We start from the raw sequence: 16,601 nt of genomic DNA on the forward strand, positions 1-16,601 counted from the left end.
AACCCAGACTAAATGCAATGGAGAAGAATAATGAGTGACCTAATCGAGGTGTTTAAGATGATTAAAAGTGTTAAACCTCTGGTTAGGCCCCAGCTGGAGTCTTGTGTCCCATTCTGGGCCCCGCACTTTAGGAAGGATGTCAAGGCCTTGGAGAGGGGGCGGAGGAGATTGACCAGAATGGTCCCAGGGATGAGGAACTTCAGTGATGTGGAGAGACTGGAGAAGCTGGGATTGTTCTCCTTAGAGCAGAGAAGGTTAAGGGGAGATTTAATCGAGGTGTTCAAAATCATGAGGGGTTTTGATCGAGTCGATCGGGAGAAACTGGTTCCAGTGGCAGGAGGGTCGGTAACCAGAGGACACAGATTGAAGATAATCGGCAAAAGAACCAGAGGGGGGGATGAGGAGAATGTTTTTTACGCAGCGAGTTGTGGTGATCTGGAACGCGCTGCCTGAAAGAGCGGTGGAAGCAGATTCAATAGTGACTTTCAAAAGGGAATTGGAGAAATACTTGAAGGGGAAAATTCACAGGGCTGTGGGGAAAGAGCAAGGGGGAGTGGGACTAATTGGAGAGCTCGTTCACAGAGCCGGCACAGGCACAATGGGCCGAATGGCCTCCTTCTGTGCAGTAATGATTCTATAATTGCGTCGTCTGATGTAATGGGCTGAGGGAATGAGGCCTGAGGCCTCGTCTCCAGGACTTGGGCCTGCGGCCTGCCGGACCAGGTTATTTGTAGTGTGGGGTCACTGGCCCTTCCAAGCTGATCCGTGACTTGACTCCGTGCTTTTGACCCCCCCGTCAGCCACCATCCCGAGGCCGATCAGAGAACCGATCTGGAACCGCGAGGCAGTACCAGGGTTCACCGGACAGTCAGCTTCTTGAAGAAGATGGCCGGAATACCAAAGGTCAGTCACTGCGTTCCACAATCCATAACATGGGGTCACGGTGTTACACTGAGGGGTGTGGGGTATAACAGTGTGTTACAGTGAGGGGTGTGGGGTATATCAGAGTGTTACAGTGAGGGGTGTGGGGTATATCAGTGTGTTGCAGTGAGGGGTGTGGGGTATATCAGAGTGTTACAGTGAGGGGTGTGGGGTATATCAGTGTGTTACAGTGAGGGGTGTGGGGTATATCAGAGTGTTACAGTGAGGGGTGTGGGGTATATCAGAGTGTTACAGTGAGGGGTGTGGGGTATATCAGAGTATTACAGTGAGGGGTGTGGGGTATATCAGTGTGTTACAGTGAGGGGTGTGGGGTATATCAGAGTGTTACAGTGAGGGGTGTGGGGTATATCAGAGTGTTACAGTGAGGGGTGTGGGGTATATCAGAGTGTTACAGTGAGGGGTGTGGGGTATATCAGAGTGTTACAGTGAGGGGTGTGGGGTATATCAGAGTGTTACAGTGAGGTGTGTGGGGTATATCAGAGTGTTACAGTGAGGGGTGTGGGGTATATGAGTGTTACAGTGAGGGGTGTGGTGTATATCAGTGTGTTACAGTGAGGGGTGTGGGGTATATGAGTGTTACAGTGAGGGGTGTGGGGTATATCAGTGTGTTACAGTGAGGGGTGTGGGGTATATCAGTGTGTTACAGTGAGGGGTGTGGGGTATATCAGAGTGTTACAGTGAGGGGTGTGGGGTATATCAGAGTGTTACAGTGAGGGGTGTGGGGTATATGAGTGTTACAGTGAGGGGTGTGGGGTATATCAGAGTGTTACAGTGAGGGGTGTGGGGTATATCAGAGTGTTACAGTGAGGGGTGTGGGGTATATGAGTGTTACAGTGAGGGGTGTGGTGTATATCAGTGTGTTACAGTGAGGGGTGTGGGGTATATGAGTGTTACAGTGAGGGGTGTGGGGTATATCAGAGTGTTACAGTGAGGGGTGTGGGGTATATCAGTGTGTTACAGTGAGGGGTGTGGGGTATATCAGAGTGTTACAGTGAGGGGTGTGGGGTATATCAGAGTGTTACAGTGAGGGGTGTGGGGTATATCAGAGTGTTACAGTGAGGGGTGTGGGGTATATCAGAGTGTTACAGTGAGGGGTGTGGGGTATATCAGTGTGTTACAGTGAGGGGTGTGGGGTATATCAGTGTGTTACAGTGAGGGGTGTGGGATATATCAGAGTGTTACAGTGAGGGGTGTGGGGTATATCAGAGTGTTACAGTGAGGGGTGTGGGGTATATCAGAGTGTTACAGTGAGGGGTGTGGTGTATATCACAGTGTTACAGTGAGGGGTGTGCGGTATATCAGAGTGTTACAGTGAGGGGTGTGGGGTATATCAGAGTGTTACAGTGAGGGGTGTGGGGTATATCAGAGTGTTACAGTGAGGGGTGTGGGGTATATCAGAGTGTTACAGTGAGGGGTGTGGGGTATATCAGTGTGTTACAGTGAGGGGTGTGGGGTATATCAGTGTGTTACAGTGAGGGGTGTGGGATATATCAGAGTGTTACAGTGAGGGGTGTGGGGTATATCAGAGTGTTACAGTGAGGGGTGTGGGGTATATCAGAGTGTTACAGTGAGGGGTGTGGTGTATATCACAGTGTTACAGTGAGGGGTGTGCGGTATATCAGAGTGTTACAGTGAGGGGTGTGGGGTATATCAGAGTGTTACAGTGAGGGGTGTGGGGTATATCAGAGTGTTACAGTGAGGGGTGTGGGGTATATCAGTGTGTTACAGTGAGGGGTGTGGGGTATATCAGAGTGTTACAGTGAGGGGTGTGGGGTATATCAGTGTTACAGTGAGGGGTGTGGGGTATATCAGAGTGTTACAGTGAGGGGTGTGGGGTATATCAGAGTGTTACAGTGAGGGGTGTGGGGTATATCAGTGTTACAGTGAGGGGTGTGGGGTATATCAGAGTGTTACAGTGAGGGGTGTGGGGTATATCAGAGTGTTACAGTGAGGGGTGTGGGGTATATCAGAGTATTACAGTGAAGGGTGTGCGGTATATCAGAGTGTTACAGTGAGGGGTGTGGGGTATATCAGAGTGTTACAGTGAGGGGTGTGGGGTATATCAGAGTATTACAGTGAAGGGTGTGCGGTATATCAGAGTGTTACAGTGAGGGGTGTGGGGTATATCAGAGTGTTACAGTGAGGGGTGTGGGGTATATCCGAGTGTTACAGTGAGGGGTGTGGGGTATATCAGAGTGTTACAGTGAGGGGTGTGGGGTATATCAGAGTGTTACAGTGAGGGGTGTGGGGTATATCCGAGTGTTACAGTGAGGGGTGTGGGGTATATCCGAGTGTTACAGTGAGGGGTGTGGGGTATATCAGAGTGTTACAGTGAGGGGTGTGGGGTATATCAGTGTGTTACAGTGAGGGGTGTGGGGTATATCAGTGTTACAGTGAGGGGTGTGGGGTGTATCAGTGTGTTACAGTGAGGGGTGTGGGGTATATCAGAGTGTTACAGTGAGGGGTGTGGGGTATATCAGAGTGTTACAGTGAGGGGTGTGGGGTATATCAGTGTGTTACAGTGAGGGGTGTGGGGTATATCAGAGTGTTACAGTGAGGGGTGTGGGGTATATCAGAGTGTTACAGTGAGGGGTGTGGGGTATATCAGAGTGTTACAGTGAGGGGTGTGGGGTATATCAGAGTGTTACAGTGAGGGGTGTGGGGTATATCAGAGTGTTACAGTGAGGGGTGTGAGGTATATCAGAGTGTTACAGTGAGGAGTGTGGGGTATATCAGAGTGTTACAGTGGGGGGTGTGGGGTATATCAGAGTGTTACAGTGAGGGGTGTGGGGTATATCAGTGTGTTACAGTGAGGGGTGTGGGGTATATCAGAGTGTTACAGTGAGGGGTGTGGGGTATATCAGAGTGTTACAGTGAGGGGTGTGGGGTATATCCGAGTGTTACAGTGAGGGGTGTGGGGTATATCAGAGTGTTACAGTGAGGGGTGTGGGGTATATCAGAGTGTTACAGTGAGGGGTGTGGGGTATATCCGAGTGTTACAGTGAGGGGTGTGGGGTATATCCGAGTGTTACAGTGAGGGGTGTGGGGTATATCAGAGTGTTACAGTGAGGGGTGTGGGGTATATCAGTGTGTTACAGTGAGGGGTGTGGGGTATATCAGAGTGTTACAGTGAGGGGTGTGGGGTATATCAGAGTGTTACAGTGAGGGGTGTGGGGTATATCAGAGTGTTACAGTGAGGGGTGTGAGGTATATCAGAGTGTTACAGTGAGGAGTGTGGGGTATATCAGAGTGTTACAGTGGGGGGTGTGGGGTATATCAGAGTGTTACAGTGAGGGGTGTGGGGTATATCAGAGTGTTACAGTGGGGGGTGTGGGGTTTATCAGAGTGTTACAGTGAGGGGTGTGGGGTATATCAGAGTGTTACAGTGCGGTGTGTGGGGTATATCAGAGTGTTACAGTGAGGGTGTGGGGTATATCAGAGTGTTACAGTGAGAGGTGTGGGGTATATCAGAGTGTTACAGTGGGGGGTGTGGGGTATATCAGAGTGTTACAGTGAGGGGTGTGGGGTATATCAGTGTGTTACAGTGAGGGGTGTGGGGTATGTCAGAGTGTTACAGTGAGGGGTGTGGGGTATATCAGAGTGTTACAGTGAGGGGTGTGGGGTATATCAGAGTGTTACAGTGAGGGGTGTGGGGTATATCAGAGTGTTACAGTGAGGGTTGTGGAGTGTATCAGAGTGTTACAGTGAGGGGTGCGGGGTATATCAGAGTGTTACAGTGAGGGATGTGGGGTATATCAGAGTGTTACAGTGAGGGGTGTGGGGTATATCAGAGTGTTACAGTGAGGGGTGTGGGGTATATCAGTGTGTTACAGTGAGGGGTGTGGGGTATGTCAGAGTGTTACAGTGAGGGGTGTGGGGTATATCAGTGTGTTACAGTGAGGGGTGTGGGGTATATCAGAGTGTTACAGTGAGGGGTGTGGGGTATGTCAGAGTGTTACAGTGAGGGATGTGGGGTATATCAGTGTGTTACAGTGAGGGGTATATTAGTGTGTTACAGTGAGGGGTGTGGGGTATATCAGAGTGTTACAGTGAGGGGTGTGGGGTATATCAGAGTGTTACAGTGAGGGGTGTGGGGTATATCAGAGTGTTACAGTGAAGGGTGTGGGGTATATCAGAGTGTTAGAGTGAGGGGTATATTAGTGTGTTACAGTGAGGGGTGTGGGGTATATCAGAGTGTTACAGTGAGGGGTGTGGGGTATATCAGAGTGTTACAGTGAGGGGTGTGGGGTATATCAGTGTGTTACAGTGAGGGGTATATTAGTGTGTTACAGTGAGGGGTGTGGTGTATATCAGAGTGTTACAGTGAGGGGGTGTGAAGTATATCAGAGTGTTACAGTGAGGGGTGTGGGGTATATCAGAGTGTTACAGTGAGGGGTGTGGGGTATATCAGTGTGTTACAGTGAGGGGTATATTAGTGTGTTACAGTGAGGGGTGTGGGGTATATCAGAGTGTTACAGTGAGGGGTGTGGGGTATATCAGAGTGTTACAGTGAGGGGTGTGGGGTATATCAGAGTGTTACAGTGAGGGGTGTGGGGTATATCAGAGTGTTACAGTGAGGGGTGTGGGGTATATCAGTGTGTTACAGTGAGGGGTGTGGGGTATATCAGAGTGTTACAGTGAGTGGTGTGGGGTATATCAGAGTGTTACAGTGAGGGGTGTGGGGTATATCAGAGTGTTACAGTGAGGTGTGTGGGGTATATCAGAGTGTTACAGTGAGGGGTGTGGGGTATATCAGAGTGTTACAGTGAGGTGTGTGGGGTATATCAGAGTGTTACAGTGAGGTGTGTGGGGTATATCAGAGTGTTACAGTGAGGTGTGTGGGGTATATCAGAGTGTTACAGTGAGGTGTGTGGGGTATATCAGAGTGTTACAGTGAGGGGTGTGGGGTATATCAGAGTGTTACAGTGAGGGAGTGTTACAGTGAGGGGTGTGGGGTATATCAGAGTGTTACAGTGAGGGGTGGGGTAGGTAAGGGGGTGGGGGTATATCAGAGTGTTACAGTGAGGGGTGGGTATATCAGAGTGTTACAGTGAGGGTGTGGGGTATATCAGAGTGTTACAGTGAGGGGTGTGGGGTATATCAGAGTGTTACAGTGAGGGGTGTGGGGTATATCAGAGTGTTACAGTGAGGGGTTGTGGGGTATATCAGAGTGTTACAGTGAGGGGTGTGGGGTATATCAGAGTGTTACAGTGAGGGGTGTGGGCAATCAGAGTGTTACAGTGAGGGGGTGTGGGGTATATCAGAGTGTTACAGTGAGGGGTGTGGGGTATATCAGAGTGTTACAGTGAGGGGTGTGGGGTATATCAGAGTGTTACAGTGAGGGGTGTGGGGTATATCAGAGTGTTACAGTGAGGGGTGTGGGGCATATCAGAGTGTTACAGTGAGGGGTGTGGGGTATATCAGAGTGTTACAGTGAGGGGTGTGGGGTATATCAGAGTGTTACAGTGAGGGGTGTGGGGTATATCAGAGTGTACAGTGAGGGGTGTGGGGTATATCAGAGTGTTACAGTGAGGGGTGTGGGGTATATCAGAGTGTTACATGTGAGGGGTGTGGGGTATATCTGAGTCAAATCAAATCAAATCAAATCAACTTTTATTGCCATTGTTAGTGCACAAGTGCAGTACAATGAAATGTAGGCTTGCGGCTTCCGAGAGTGTACATTTAGATTAAGACATTTAAACATTCAACATACATTTGGCTTGTAATACATTAATATAAACATAACCATAATGAAGTGCATTCGCAGATGTGCAGGCTTTAGAGTTTATTTGTGGAGTTCAGTAGGATGACAGCCCTGGGAAAGAAGCTGTTCCTAAATCTGGTCGTACGGGTGCGAATGCATCTGTAGCGTCTCCCAGATGGCAGGAGGGTGAACAGACTGTGGCTGGGGAGGGTAGGCTCTTTGATGATGGACCGTGACCTCCGTTTAAGAGTGTTACAGTGAGGGTGTGGGGTATATCAGTGTGTTACAGTGACGGGTGCAGGTTATATCAGAGTGTTACAGTGAGGGGTGTGGGGTATATCAAAGTGTTGCACTGAGGGGTGTGGGGTATATCAGAGTGTTACAGTGAGGGGTGTGGTGTATATCTGAGTGTTACACTGATGGGTGTGGGGGTATATCGGAGTGTTACAGTGAGCGGTGTGGGGTATATCAGTGTGTTACAGTGAGGGGTGTGGGGTATATCAGAGTGTTACAGTGAGGGGTGTGGGTATATCGGAGTGTTACAGTGAGGGGGTGCAGGTTCTATCAGAGTGTTACAGTGAGGGGTGTAGGGCATATCAGTGTGTTACAGAGAGGGGTGTGGGTTATATCAGAGTGTTACAGTGAGGGGTGTGGAGTATATCAGAGTGTGACAGTGAGGGGTGTGGGGGTATATCGTACTGTTACAGTGAGGGGTGTGGAGTATATCAGAGTGTTACAGTGAGGAGTGTGGGGTATATCTGTGGTTTACAGGGAGGGGTGTGGGGTATATCAGTGTTTTACAGTGAGGGGTGTGGGGTAGATCAGTGTTACAGTGAGGGGTGTGGGGTATATCAGTGTGTTACAGTGAGGGGTGTGGGGTATATCAGAGTGTTACAGTGAGGGGTGTGGGGTAGATCAGTGTTACAGTGAGGGGTTGTGGGGTATATCAGTGTGTTACAGTGAGGGGTGTGGGGTATATCAGAGTGTTACAGTGAGGGTGTGGGGTATATCAGAGTGTTACAGTGAGGGGTGTGGGTATATCCGAGTGTTACAGTGAGGGGTGTGGTGTATATCAGAGTGTTACAGTGAGGGGTGTGGGGTATATCAGAGTGTTACAGTGAGGGGTGTGGGGTATTTCAGAGTGTTACAGTGAGGGGTGTGGGGTATATCAGAGTGTTACAGTGAGGAGTGTGGGGTATATCAGAGTGTTACAGTGAGGAGTGTGGGGTATATCAGAGTGTTACAGTGAGGGGTGTGGGGTATATCAGAGTGTTACGGTGAGGGGTGTGGCGTATATCAGAGTGTTTACAGTGAGGGGTGTGGGGTATATCAGAGTGTTACAGTGAGGGGTGTGGGGTATATCGGTAAGTGTTACAGTGAGGGGGTGCAGGTTCTATCAGAGTGTTACAGTGAGGGGTGTAGGGCATATCAGTGTGTTCAGAGAGGGGTGTGGGTTATATCAGAGTGTTACAGTGAAGGGTGTGGAGTATATCAGAGTGTGTGACAGTGAGGGGTGTGGGGTATATCGTACCTGTTACAGTGAGGGGTGTGGAGTATATCAGAGTGCTACAGTGAGGTGTGTGGGGTATATCAGAGTGTTACAGTGAGGGGTGTGGGGTATATCAGAGTGTTACAGTGAGGGGTGTGGGGTATATCAGAGTGTTACAGTGAGGGGTGTGGGGTATATCAGTGTGTTACAGTGAGGGGTGTGGGGTATATCAGAGTGTTACAGTGAGGGGTGTGGGGTATATCAGAGTGTTACAGTGAGGGGTGTGGGGTATATCAGAGTGTCACAGTGAGGGGTGTGGGGTATATCAGTGTGTTACAAGTGAGGGGTGTGGGGTATACTCAGAGTGTTACAGTGAGGGGCTGTGGGGTATATCAGAGTGTTACAGTGAGGGGTGTGGGGTATATCAGAGTGTCACAGTGAGGGGTGTGGGTATATCAGAGTGTTACAGTGAGGGGTGTGGGGTATATCAGAGTGTTACAGTGAGGGGTGTGGGGTATATCAGTGTTACAGTGAGGGGTGTGGGGTATATCAGAGTATTACAGTGAGGGGTGTGGGGTATATCAGTGTTACAGTGAGGGGTGTGGGGTATATCAGAGTGTTACAGTGAGGGGTGGGGGGTATATCAGAGTGTTACAGTGAGGGGTGTGGGGTATATCAGAGTGTTACAGTGAGGGGTGTGGGGTATATCAGTGTGTTACAGTGAGGGTGTGTGGGGGTATATCAGAGTGTTACAGTGAGGGGTGTGGGGTATATCAGAGTGTTACAGTGAGGGGTGTGGGTATATCAGAGTGTTACAGTGAGGGGTGTGGGGTATATCAGAGTGTTACAGTGAGGGGTGTGGGGTATATCAGAGTGTTACAGTGAGGGTGTGGGGTATATCAGAGTGTCACAGTGAGGGGGTGTGGGGTATATCAGTGTGTTACAGTGAGGGGTGTGGGGTATATCAGAGTGTCACAGTGAGGGGTGTGGGGTATATCAGTGTGTTACAGTGAGGGGTGTGGGGTATATCAGAGTGTTACAGTGAGGGGTGTGGGGGTATATCAGAGTGTCACAGTGAGGGGTGTGGGGTATATCAGAGTGTTACAGTGAGGGGTGTGGGGTATATCAGTGTGTTACAGTGAGGGGTGTGGGGTATATCAGAGTGTTACAGTGAGGGGTGTGGGGTATATCAGAGTGTCACAGTGAGGGGTGTGAGGGTATATCAGTGTGTTACAGTGAGGGGTGTGGGTATATCAGAGTGTTACAGTGAGGGGTGTGGGGTATATCAGAGTGTTACAGTGAGGGGTCGTGGTGGGTATATCAGAGTGTTACAGTGAGGGGTGTGGGGTATATCAGAGTGTTACAGTGAAGGGGTGTGAGGTATATCAGAGTGTTACAGTGAGGGGTGTGGGGTATATCAGAGTGTTACAGTGAGGTTACAGTGAGGGGTGTGGGGTATATCAGAGTGTTACAGTGAGGGGTGTGGGGTATATCAGTGTGTTACAGTGAGGGGTGTGGGGTATATCAGAGTGTTACAGTGAGGTGTGTGGTGTGTATCAGAGTGTTACAGTGAGGGGTGTGGCGTATATCAGAGTGTTACAGTGAGGGGTGTGGGGTATATCAGAGTGTTACAGTGAGGGATGTGGTGGTATATCAGAGTGTTACAGTGATGGGTGTGGGGTATATCAGAGTGTTACAGTGAGGGGTGTGGGGTATATCAGAGTGTTACAGTGAGGTGTGTGGTGTGTATCAGAGTGTTACAGTGAGGGGTGTGGTGTATATCAGAGTGTTACAGTGAGGGGTGTGGGGTATATCAGAGTGTTACAGTGAGGGGTGTGGGGTATATCAGAGTGTTACAGTGAGGTGTGTGGTGTGTATCAGAGTGTTACAGTGAGGGGTGTGGTGTATATCAGAGTGTTACAGTGAGGGGTGTGGGGTATATCAGAGTGTTACAGTGAGGGGTGTGGGGTATATCAGTGTGTTACAGTGAGGGGTGTGGGGTATATCAGAGTGTTACAGTGAGGGGTGTGGGGTATATCAGAGTGTTACAGTGAGGGGTGTGGGGTGTATCAGAGTGTTACAGTGAGGGGTGTGGGGTATATCAGTGTGTTACAGTGAGGGGTGTGGGGTGTATCAGAGTGTTACAGTGAGGGGTGTGGGGTATATCAGAGTGTTACAGTGAGGGGTGTGGGGTATATCAGAGTGTTACAGTGAGGGGTGTGGGGTATATCAGAGTGTTACAGTGAGGGGTGTGGGGTATATCAGAGTGTTACAGTGAGGGGTGTGGGGTATATCAGAGTGTTACAGTGAGGGGTGTGGGGTATATCAGAGTGTTACAGTGAGGGGTGTGGGGTATATCAGAGTGTTACAGTGAGGGGTGTGGGGTATATCAGAGTGTTACAGTGAGGGGTGTGGGGTATATCAGGTGTTACAGTGAGGGGTGTGGGGTGTATCAGTGTTACAGTGAGGGGTGTGGGTGTATCAGAGTGTTACAGTGAGGGGTGTGGGGTATATCAGTGTTACAGTGAGGGGTGTGGGGTATATCAGAGTGTTACAGTGAGGGGTGTGGGGTATATCAGAGTGTTACAGTGAGGGGTGTGGGGTATATCAGAGTGTTACAGTGAGGGGTGTGGGGTATATCAGAGTGTTACAGTGAGGGGTGTGGGGTATATCAGTGTGTTACAGTGAGGGGTGTGGGGTATATCAGAGTGTTACAGTGAGGGGTGTGGGGTATATCAGAGTGTTACAGTGAGGGGTGTGGGGTATATCAGAGTGTTACAGTGAGGGGTGTGGGGTATATCAGAGTGTTACAGTGAGGGGTGTGGGGTATATCAGAGTGTTACAGTGAGAGGTGTGGGGTATATCAGTGTTACAGTGAGGGGTGTGGGGTATATCAGAGTGTTACAGTGAGGGGTGTGGGGTATATCAGTGTTACAGTGAGGGGTGTGGGGTATATCAGAGTGTTACAGTGAGGGGTGTGGGGTATATCAGAGTGTTACAGTGAGGGGTGTGGGGTATATCAGAGTGTTACAGTGAGGGGTGTGGGGTATATCAGAGTGTTACAGTGAGGGGTGGTGGACTGTATCAGATTGTTACAGTGAGGGGTGTGGGGTATATCAGAGTGTTACAGTGAGGGGTGTGGGGTATATCAGAGTGTTACAGTGAGGGGTGTGGACTGTATCAGATTGTTACAGTGAGGGGTGTGGGGTATATCAGAGTGTTACAGTGAGGGGTGTGGGGTATATCAGAGTGTTACAGTGAGGGGTGTGGGGTATATCAGAGTGTTACAGTGAGGGGTGGTGGACTGTATCAGAGTGTTGCGGAGATTTGCTGCGGGTTACGGTGATGGATCTGCCCGTTGCTCTTGCACTGTCACTGACTGGAAAGTCCCTACTCAATAAGATGCCTGAGTGAGCTGAATTACTGACTGATGAACTGCCGGTGCTGAGAGTCAGTTCCTGTCTGCATCGCTTGCTCTGCGAGGCCGGAGCTGTCTGGAATGTGACATCAGTCTCTCCGGGTCACGGGCAGGCTTGCTGGGATCGGCCTGTGTCTGAGCAGGGGCTGCTGCTTTAGGGAGTGTTGGAGCATCGATTGCAGCCTTATGTGAGAGAGAGTTCTCAGGGACCCCGACACCTCCATCCCATTGCCGGCTGCACACTCACACAGACATGTCGACCTAGGAGCGGGAGTATTCACTTGTAACTCTTTCAGAAGGAACTTGCATTTCTCTAGCGCCTTTGACTATCTTAGGACATAAGAACATAAGAATTAGGAGCAGGAGTCGGCCATTCGGCCCCTCGAGCCTGCTCCGCCATTCAATAAGATCATGGCTGATCATCGACCTCAACTCACTTTCCCACCCGATCCCTCGATTCCCCGAGAGTCCAAAAATCTCTCGATCTCAGCCTTGAATATACTCAATGACTGAGCCTCCACAGCCCTCTGGGGCAGAGAATTCCAAAGATTCACTGCCCTCTGAGTGAAGAAATTCTCCCTCATCTCAGTCCTAAATAGCCGACCCCTTATCCTGAGACTGTGACCCCTGGTTCTAGACTCTCCAGCCAGGGGGAAACAGCCTCTCAGCATCTACCCTGTCAATCCCCCTCAGAATCTTGTATGTTTCAATGAGATCACCTCTCATTCTTCTAAACTCCAGAGAGTATCGGCCCATTCTACACAATCTCTCATCATTGGACAGCCCTCTCATCCCAGGAATCAATCTAGTGAACCTTCGTTGCACCGCCTCCAAGGCAAGTATATCCTTCCTTAGATAAGGAGACCAGAACTGTGCCCAGTACTCCAGGTGTGGTCTCACCAAGGCCCTGTACAATTGTAGCAAGACTTCCTCACTCTTATACTCCAAACCCTTGCAATAAAGGCCAACATGTCATTTGCCTTCCTAATTGCTTGCTGTACCTGCATGCTAGCTTTCTGTGTTTCTTGCCCGAGGACACCAAATCTCTCTCAACACCAACATTTGAAAATATTCTGTTTTCTATTTTTCCGACCTCACATTTCCCTGCATTATACTCCATCTGCCACCTTACTGCCCACTCACTCAGTCTATCTATATCCCTTTGCAGACTCTGTGTTCTCACAGCTTACTGTCCCACCTAGCTTTGGATCATCAGCAAACTTGGATACATTACACTCGGTCCCTTCATCTAGGTCATTAATACAGATTGTAAATAGCTGAGGCCCCAACACTGATCCTTGCGGCACCCCACTAGTGACAGCTGCCAATCTGAAAAAGACCCGTTTATCCTGCTCTCTGTTTTCTGTCCGTTGACCAATCCTCTATCCTCGCTATTATATCACCACGAACCCCGTGAGCCCTAATCTTGTGTAATAATCTTGAATGTGGCACCTTATCGAATGCCTTTTGGAAATCCAAATATACTACATCCACTGGTTCCCCTTTATCTACCCTACTAGTTACATCCTCAAAAACTCTAATAAATTTGTGAGACGTCCCAAAGCGCTTTACAGCCAATGAAGTACTTTTTGAAGTGTGGTCACTGTTGTAATGTAGGAAATGCGGCAGCCAATTTGTGCACAGCAAGCTCCCACAAACAGCAATGGATAAGATCAAGGTAATCTGCTTTTTTGTTGTTGAGTTGTGAGGATACATATTGGCCAGGAGACGGCAGGGAGAACGTTTCTTCCAATAGTGGCCGTGGATTTTTACGTCCACCTGAGAGGGCAGACGGGGCCTCGATTTAACATCTCATCTGAAAGACGGCACCTCCGACAGTGCGGCGCTCCCTCAGTACTGCCCCTCCGACAGTGCAGCGCTCGCTCAGTACTGCCCTCCGCAGTGTGGCGCTCCCTCAGTACCGCCCCTCCGACAGTGTGGCGCTCCCTCAGTACCGCCCCTCCGACAGTGCGGCGCTCCCTCAGTACTGCCCCTCCGACAGTGCGGCGCTCCCTCAGTACTGCCCCACCGACAGTGCGGCGCTCCCTCAGTACTGCCCCTCCGACAGTGCGGCGCTCCCTCAGTACTGCCCCTCCGACAGAGCGGTGCTCCCTCAGTACTGCCCGTCCGACAGTGTGGCGCTCCCTCAGTACTGCCCCTCCGACAGTGCAGCGCTCCCTCAGTACTGCCCCTCCGACAGAGCGGCGCTCCCTCAGTACTGCCCCTCCGGCAGTGTGGCGCTCCCTCAGTACTGCCCCTCCAACAGTGCAGTGCTCCCTCAGTACTGCCCCTCCGACAGTGCGGTGCTCCCTCAGTACTGCCCCTCCGACAGTGCGGCGCTCCCTCAGTACCACCCCTCCGACAGTGCGGTGCTCCCGCTGTACCGCCCCTCCGACAGTGCGGCGCTCCCTCAGTACCGCCCCTCCAACAGTGCGGCGCTCCCTCAGTACTGCCCCTCCGACAGTGCGGCGCTCCCGCTGTACCGCCCCTCCGACAGAGCGGCGCTCCCTCAATACCGCCCCTCCGACAGTGCGGCGCGCCCTCAGTACTGCCCCTCCGACAGTGCAGCGCTCGCTCAGTACTGCCCCTCCGGCAGTGTGGCGCTCCCTCAGTACTGCCCCTCCGACAGTGTGGTGCTCCCTCAGTACCGCCCCTCCGACAGTGAGGCGCTCCCTCAGTACCCGCCCCTCCGACAGTGCGCGCTCCCTCAGTACCGCCCCTCCGACAGTGCGGCGCTCCCTCAGTACTGCCCGTCCGACAGTGCGGCGCTCCCTCAGTACCGCCCCTCCGACAGTGCGGCGCTCCCTCAGTACTGCCCCTCCGACAGTGCGGCGCTCCCTCAGTACTGCCCCTCCGACAGAGCGGTGCTCCCTCAGTACTGCCCGTCCGACAGTGTGGCGCTCCCTCAGTACTGCCCCTCCGACAGTGCAGCGCTCCCTCAGTACTGCCCCTCCGACAGAGCGGCGCTCCCTCAGTACTGCCCCTCCGGCAGTGTGGCGCTCCCTCAGTACTGCCCCTCCGAGTGCAGTGCTCCCTCAGTACTGCCCCTCCGACAGTGCGGTGCTCCCTCAGTACTGCCCCTCCGACAGTGCGGCGCTCCCTCAGTACCACCCCTCCGACAGTGCGGTGCTCCCGCTGTACCGCCCCTCCGACAGTGCGGCGCTCCCTCAGTACCGCCCCTCCAACAGTGCGGCGCTCCCTCAGTACTGCCCCTCCGACAGTGCGGCGCTCCCGCTGTACCGCCCCTCCGACAGTGCAGCGCTCCCTCAGTACCCGCCCCTCCGACAGTGCGGCGCTCCCTCAGTACTGCCCCTCCGACAGTGCGGTGCTCCCTCAGTACTGCCCCTCTGACAGTGCCGCGCTCCCTCAGTACTGCCCCTCTGACAGTGCGGCCCTCCCTCAGTACTGTCCCTCCGACAGTGTGGCGTTCCTTCAGTACCGCCCCTCCGACAGTGCGGCGCTCCCTCAGTACCGCCCCTCCGACAGTGCAGCGCTCCCTCAGTCCTGCCCCTCCGACAGTGCGGCGCTCCCTCAGTACCGCCCCTCCGACAGTGCGGCGCTCCCTCAGTCCTGCCCCTCCGACAGTGCGGCGCTCCCTCAGTACTGCCCCTCCGAGTTGCGCCAATCAGTCCGAGGGTGCCAGCGGACACGGGAAGGAAGTGGTTGAATATACGACGAGCGCTCGCCGCGCCGGCCCGCTGTTCACTCTGCGTGCTCTATTTTTACAGCCTTTGCACAGTGACACCAACACCCGTTGTATTCAGGGAACCTGCCGCGGCAACGCCCACCACAGTCTGACTACGTCCACTCTTAAACTGCCCTAAGTCCCCAAACCTAGGCTCCTGCTCCTCTTCAATCGCCAGTGACCCCTGCTGGAGAGCGTACGTGTGCAGATGTTTGTCAGGCTGTGTACGCCAGACTGTGAGCGTGTCTGTACACGGGCATCGTTACCATCGTGCCATTGCAAAGGGCCCACTCAGAGCTCCTTCAGTCTTGTGTTGTCTCTCCCTGCTCCTTGTCTCTGCTATTTTAACACCACCGCCTGCACAAACGCCTATTCACGCTTGTCCGGACGCGGATGAGGCACCAGATTGTGTCGGGCCTTTAGTGTCCCTGTTAAATACAACATAGGGGCCTCAAAGCGTGTCTTGGCACAGGGCACTCGCTAGACAAACACCGCTCTCACTGTGTGTGTGAGTGAGTGAGTGAGAGACTGTGAGTGAGAGTGTGTGAGAGTGAGTGTGTGTGTGTGTGTGAGTGTCTGAGAGTGTGTGTGAGTGTGAGTGTGTGTGTGTGAGTGTGAGTGAGTGTGAGTGTGAGTGAGTGTGAGTGAGTGAGTGAGTGAGTGTGAGTGTGAGTGAGTGTGAGTGTGAGTGTGAGTGAGTGTGTGTGAGTGTGTGTGAGTGAGTGTGTGTGTGTGAGTGTCTGAGAGTGGGTGAGTGTGAGTGAGTGTGAGTGAGTGTGAGTGTGTGTGTGTGAGTGTGTGTGTGTGTGAGTGTGTGTGAGTGTGTGTGAGTGAGTCTGAGTGTGAGTGAGTGTGAGTGTGTGTGTGAGTGTGCTCACTCTCCCCTCCCTCCACGCTCCCCGTGTTGGAATCGAGACCCTCGCTCCATCTCCTGCTCCATCCCACCCTCTCCCAGAACTCTCACCACGAGGTCAGATCGCAAAGGCCAGGAATGGCGTGACTCCCCTCCCACTGCCCCTTTAAAAGAAACACACAGCTTTACTGCTGCAAATGGAAACTGAGTCATGGTACCGTAAAACCGCGTTAACGATTAACAGGGGCGAGTCTGACTTCAATGAAACCCAGTGCCCCCCAACAATCACTCACTTCCTGTGTCGAGTCCCTTTCTTCATCATCTGACAGAGCACTTGTCACTCGCGCATCCTCTCCTCGTCCCCACTCCTCCCCTCCCATCACTCCTCCCTTCCCCTCCCCTCACTCCTCCCCCTCCCCTCCCCTCACTCCTCCCCTCCCCTCACTCCTCCCCTCCCCTCCCCTCACTCCTCCCCCACCCCTCACCCCTCCCCTCCCCTCACTCCTCCCC

At 52.1% G+C, this 16,601-nt stretch overlaps 1 protein-coding gene across 1 annotated transcript in view; it reads left to right on the plus strand.

Moving 5' to 3' along the window:
• Positions 1–16,601, plus strand: part of LOC147086620 (A-kinase anchor protein 13-like) — a 108,726-nt gene that overhangs the window by 15,088 nt on the left and 77,037 nt on the right. The window contains exon 3 of the mRNA XM_085978285.1: positions 801–903. Coding sequence (XP_085834411.1) covers positions 801–903 — 103 coding nt within the window. The remainder of the gene's footprint in view (positions 1–800; positions 904–16,601) is intronic.

The sequence above is a fragment of the Somniosus microcephalus genome, unplaced genomic scaffold (genome assembly GCF_052327205.1).
Source record: "Somniosus microcephalus isolate GS21.2 unplaced genomic scaffold, FLI_Smic_1.0 unresolved_chr7, whole genome shotgun sequence".
In the NCBI taxonomy this organism is placed as follows: Eukaryota; Metazoa; Chordata; class Chondrichthyes; order Squaliformes; family Somniosidae; genus Somniosus; species Somniosus microcephalus.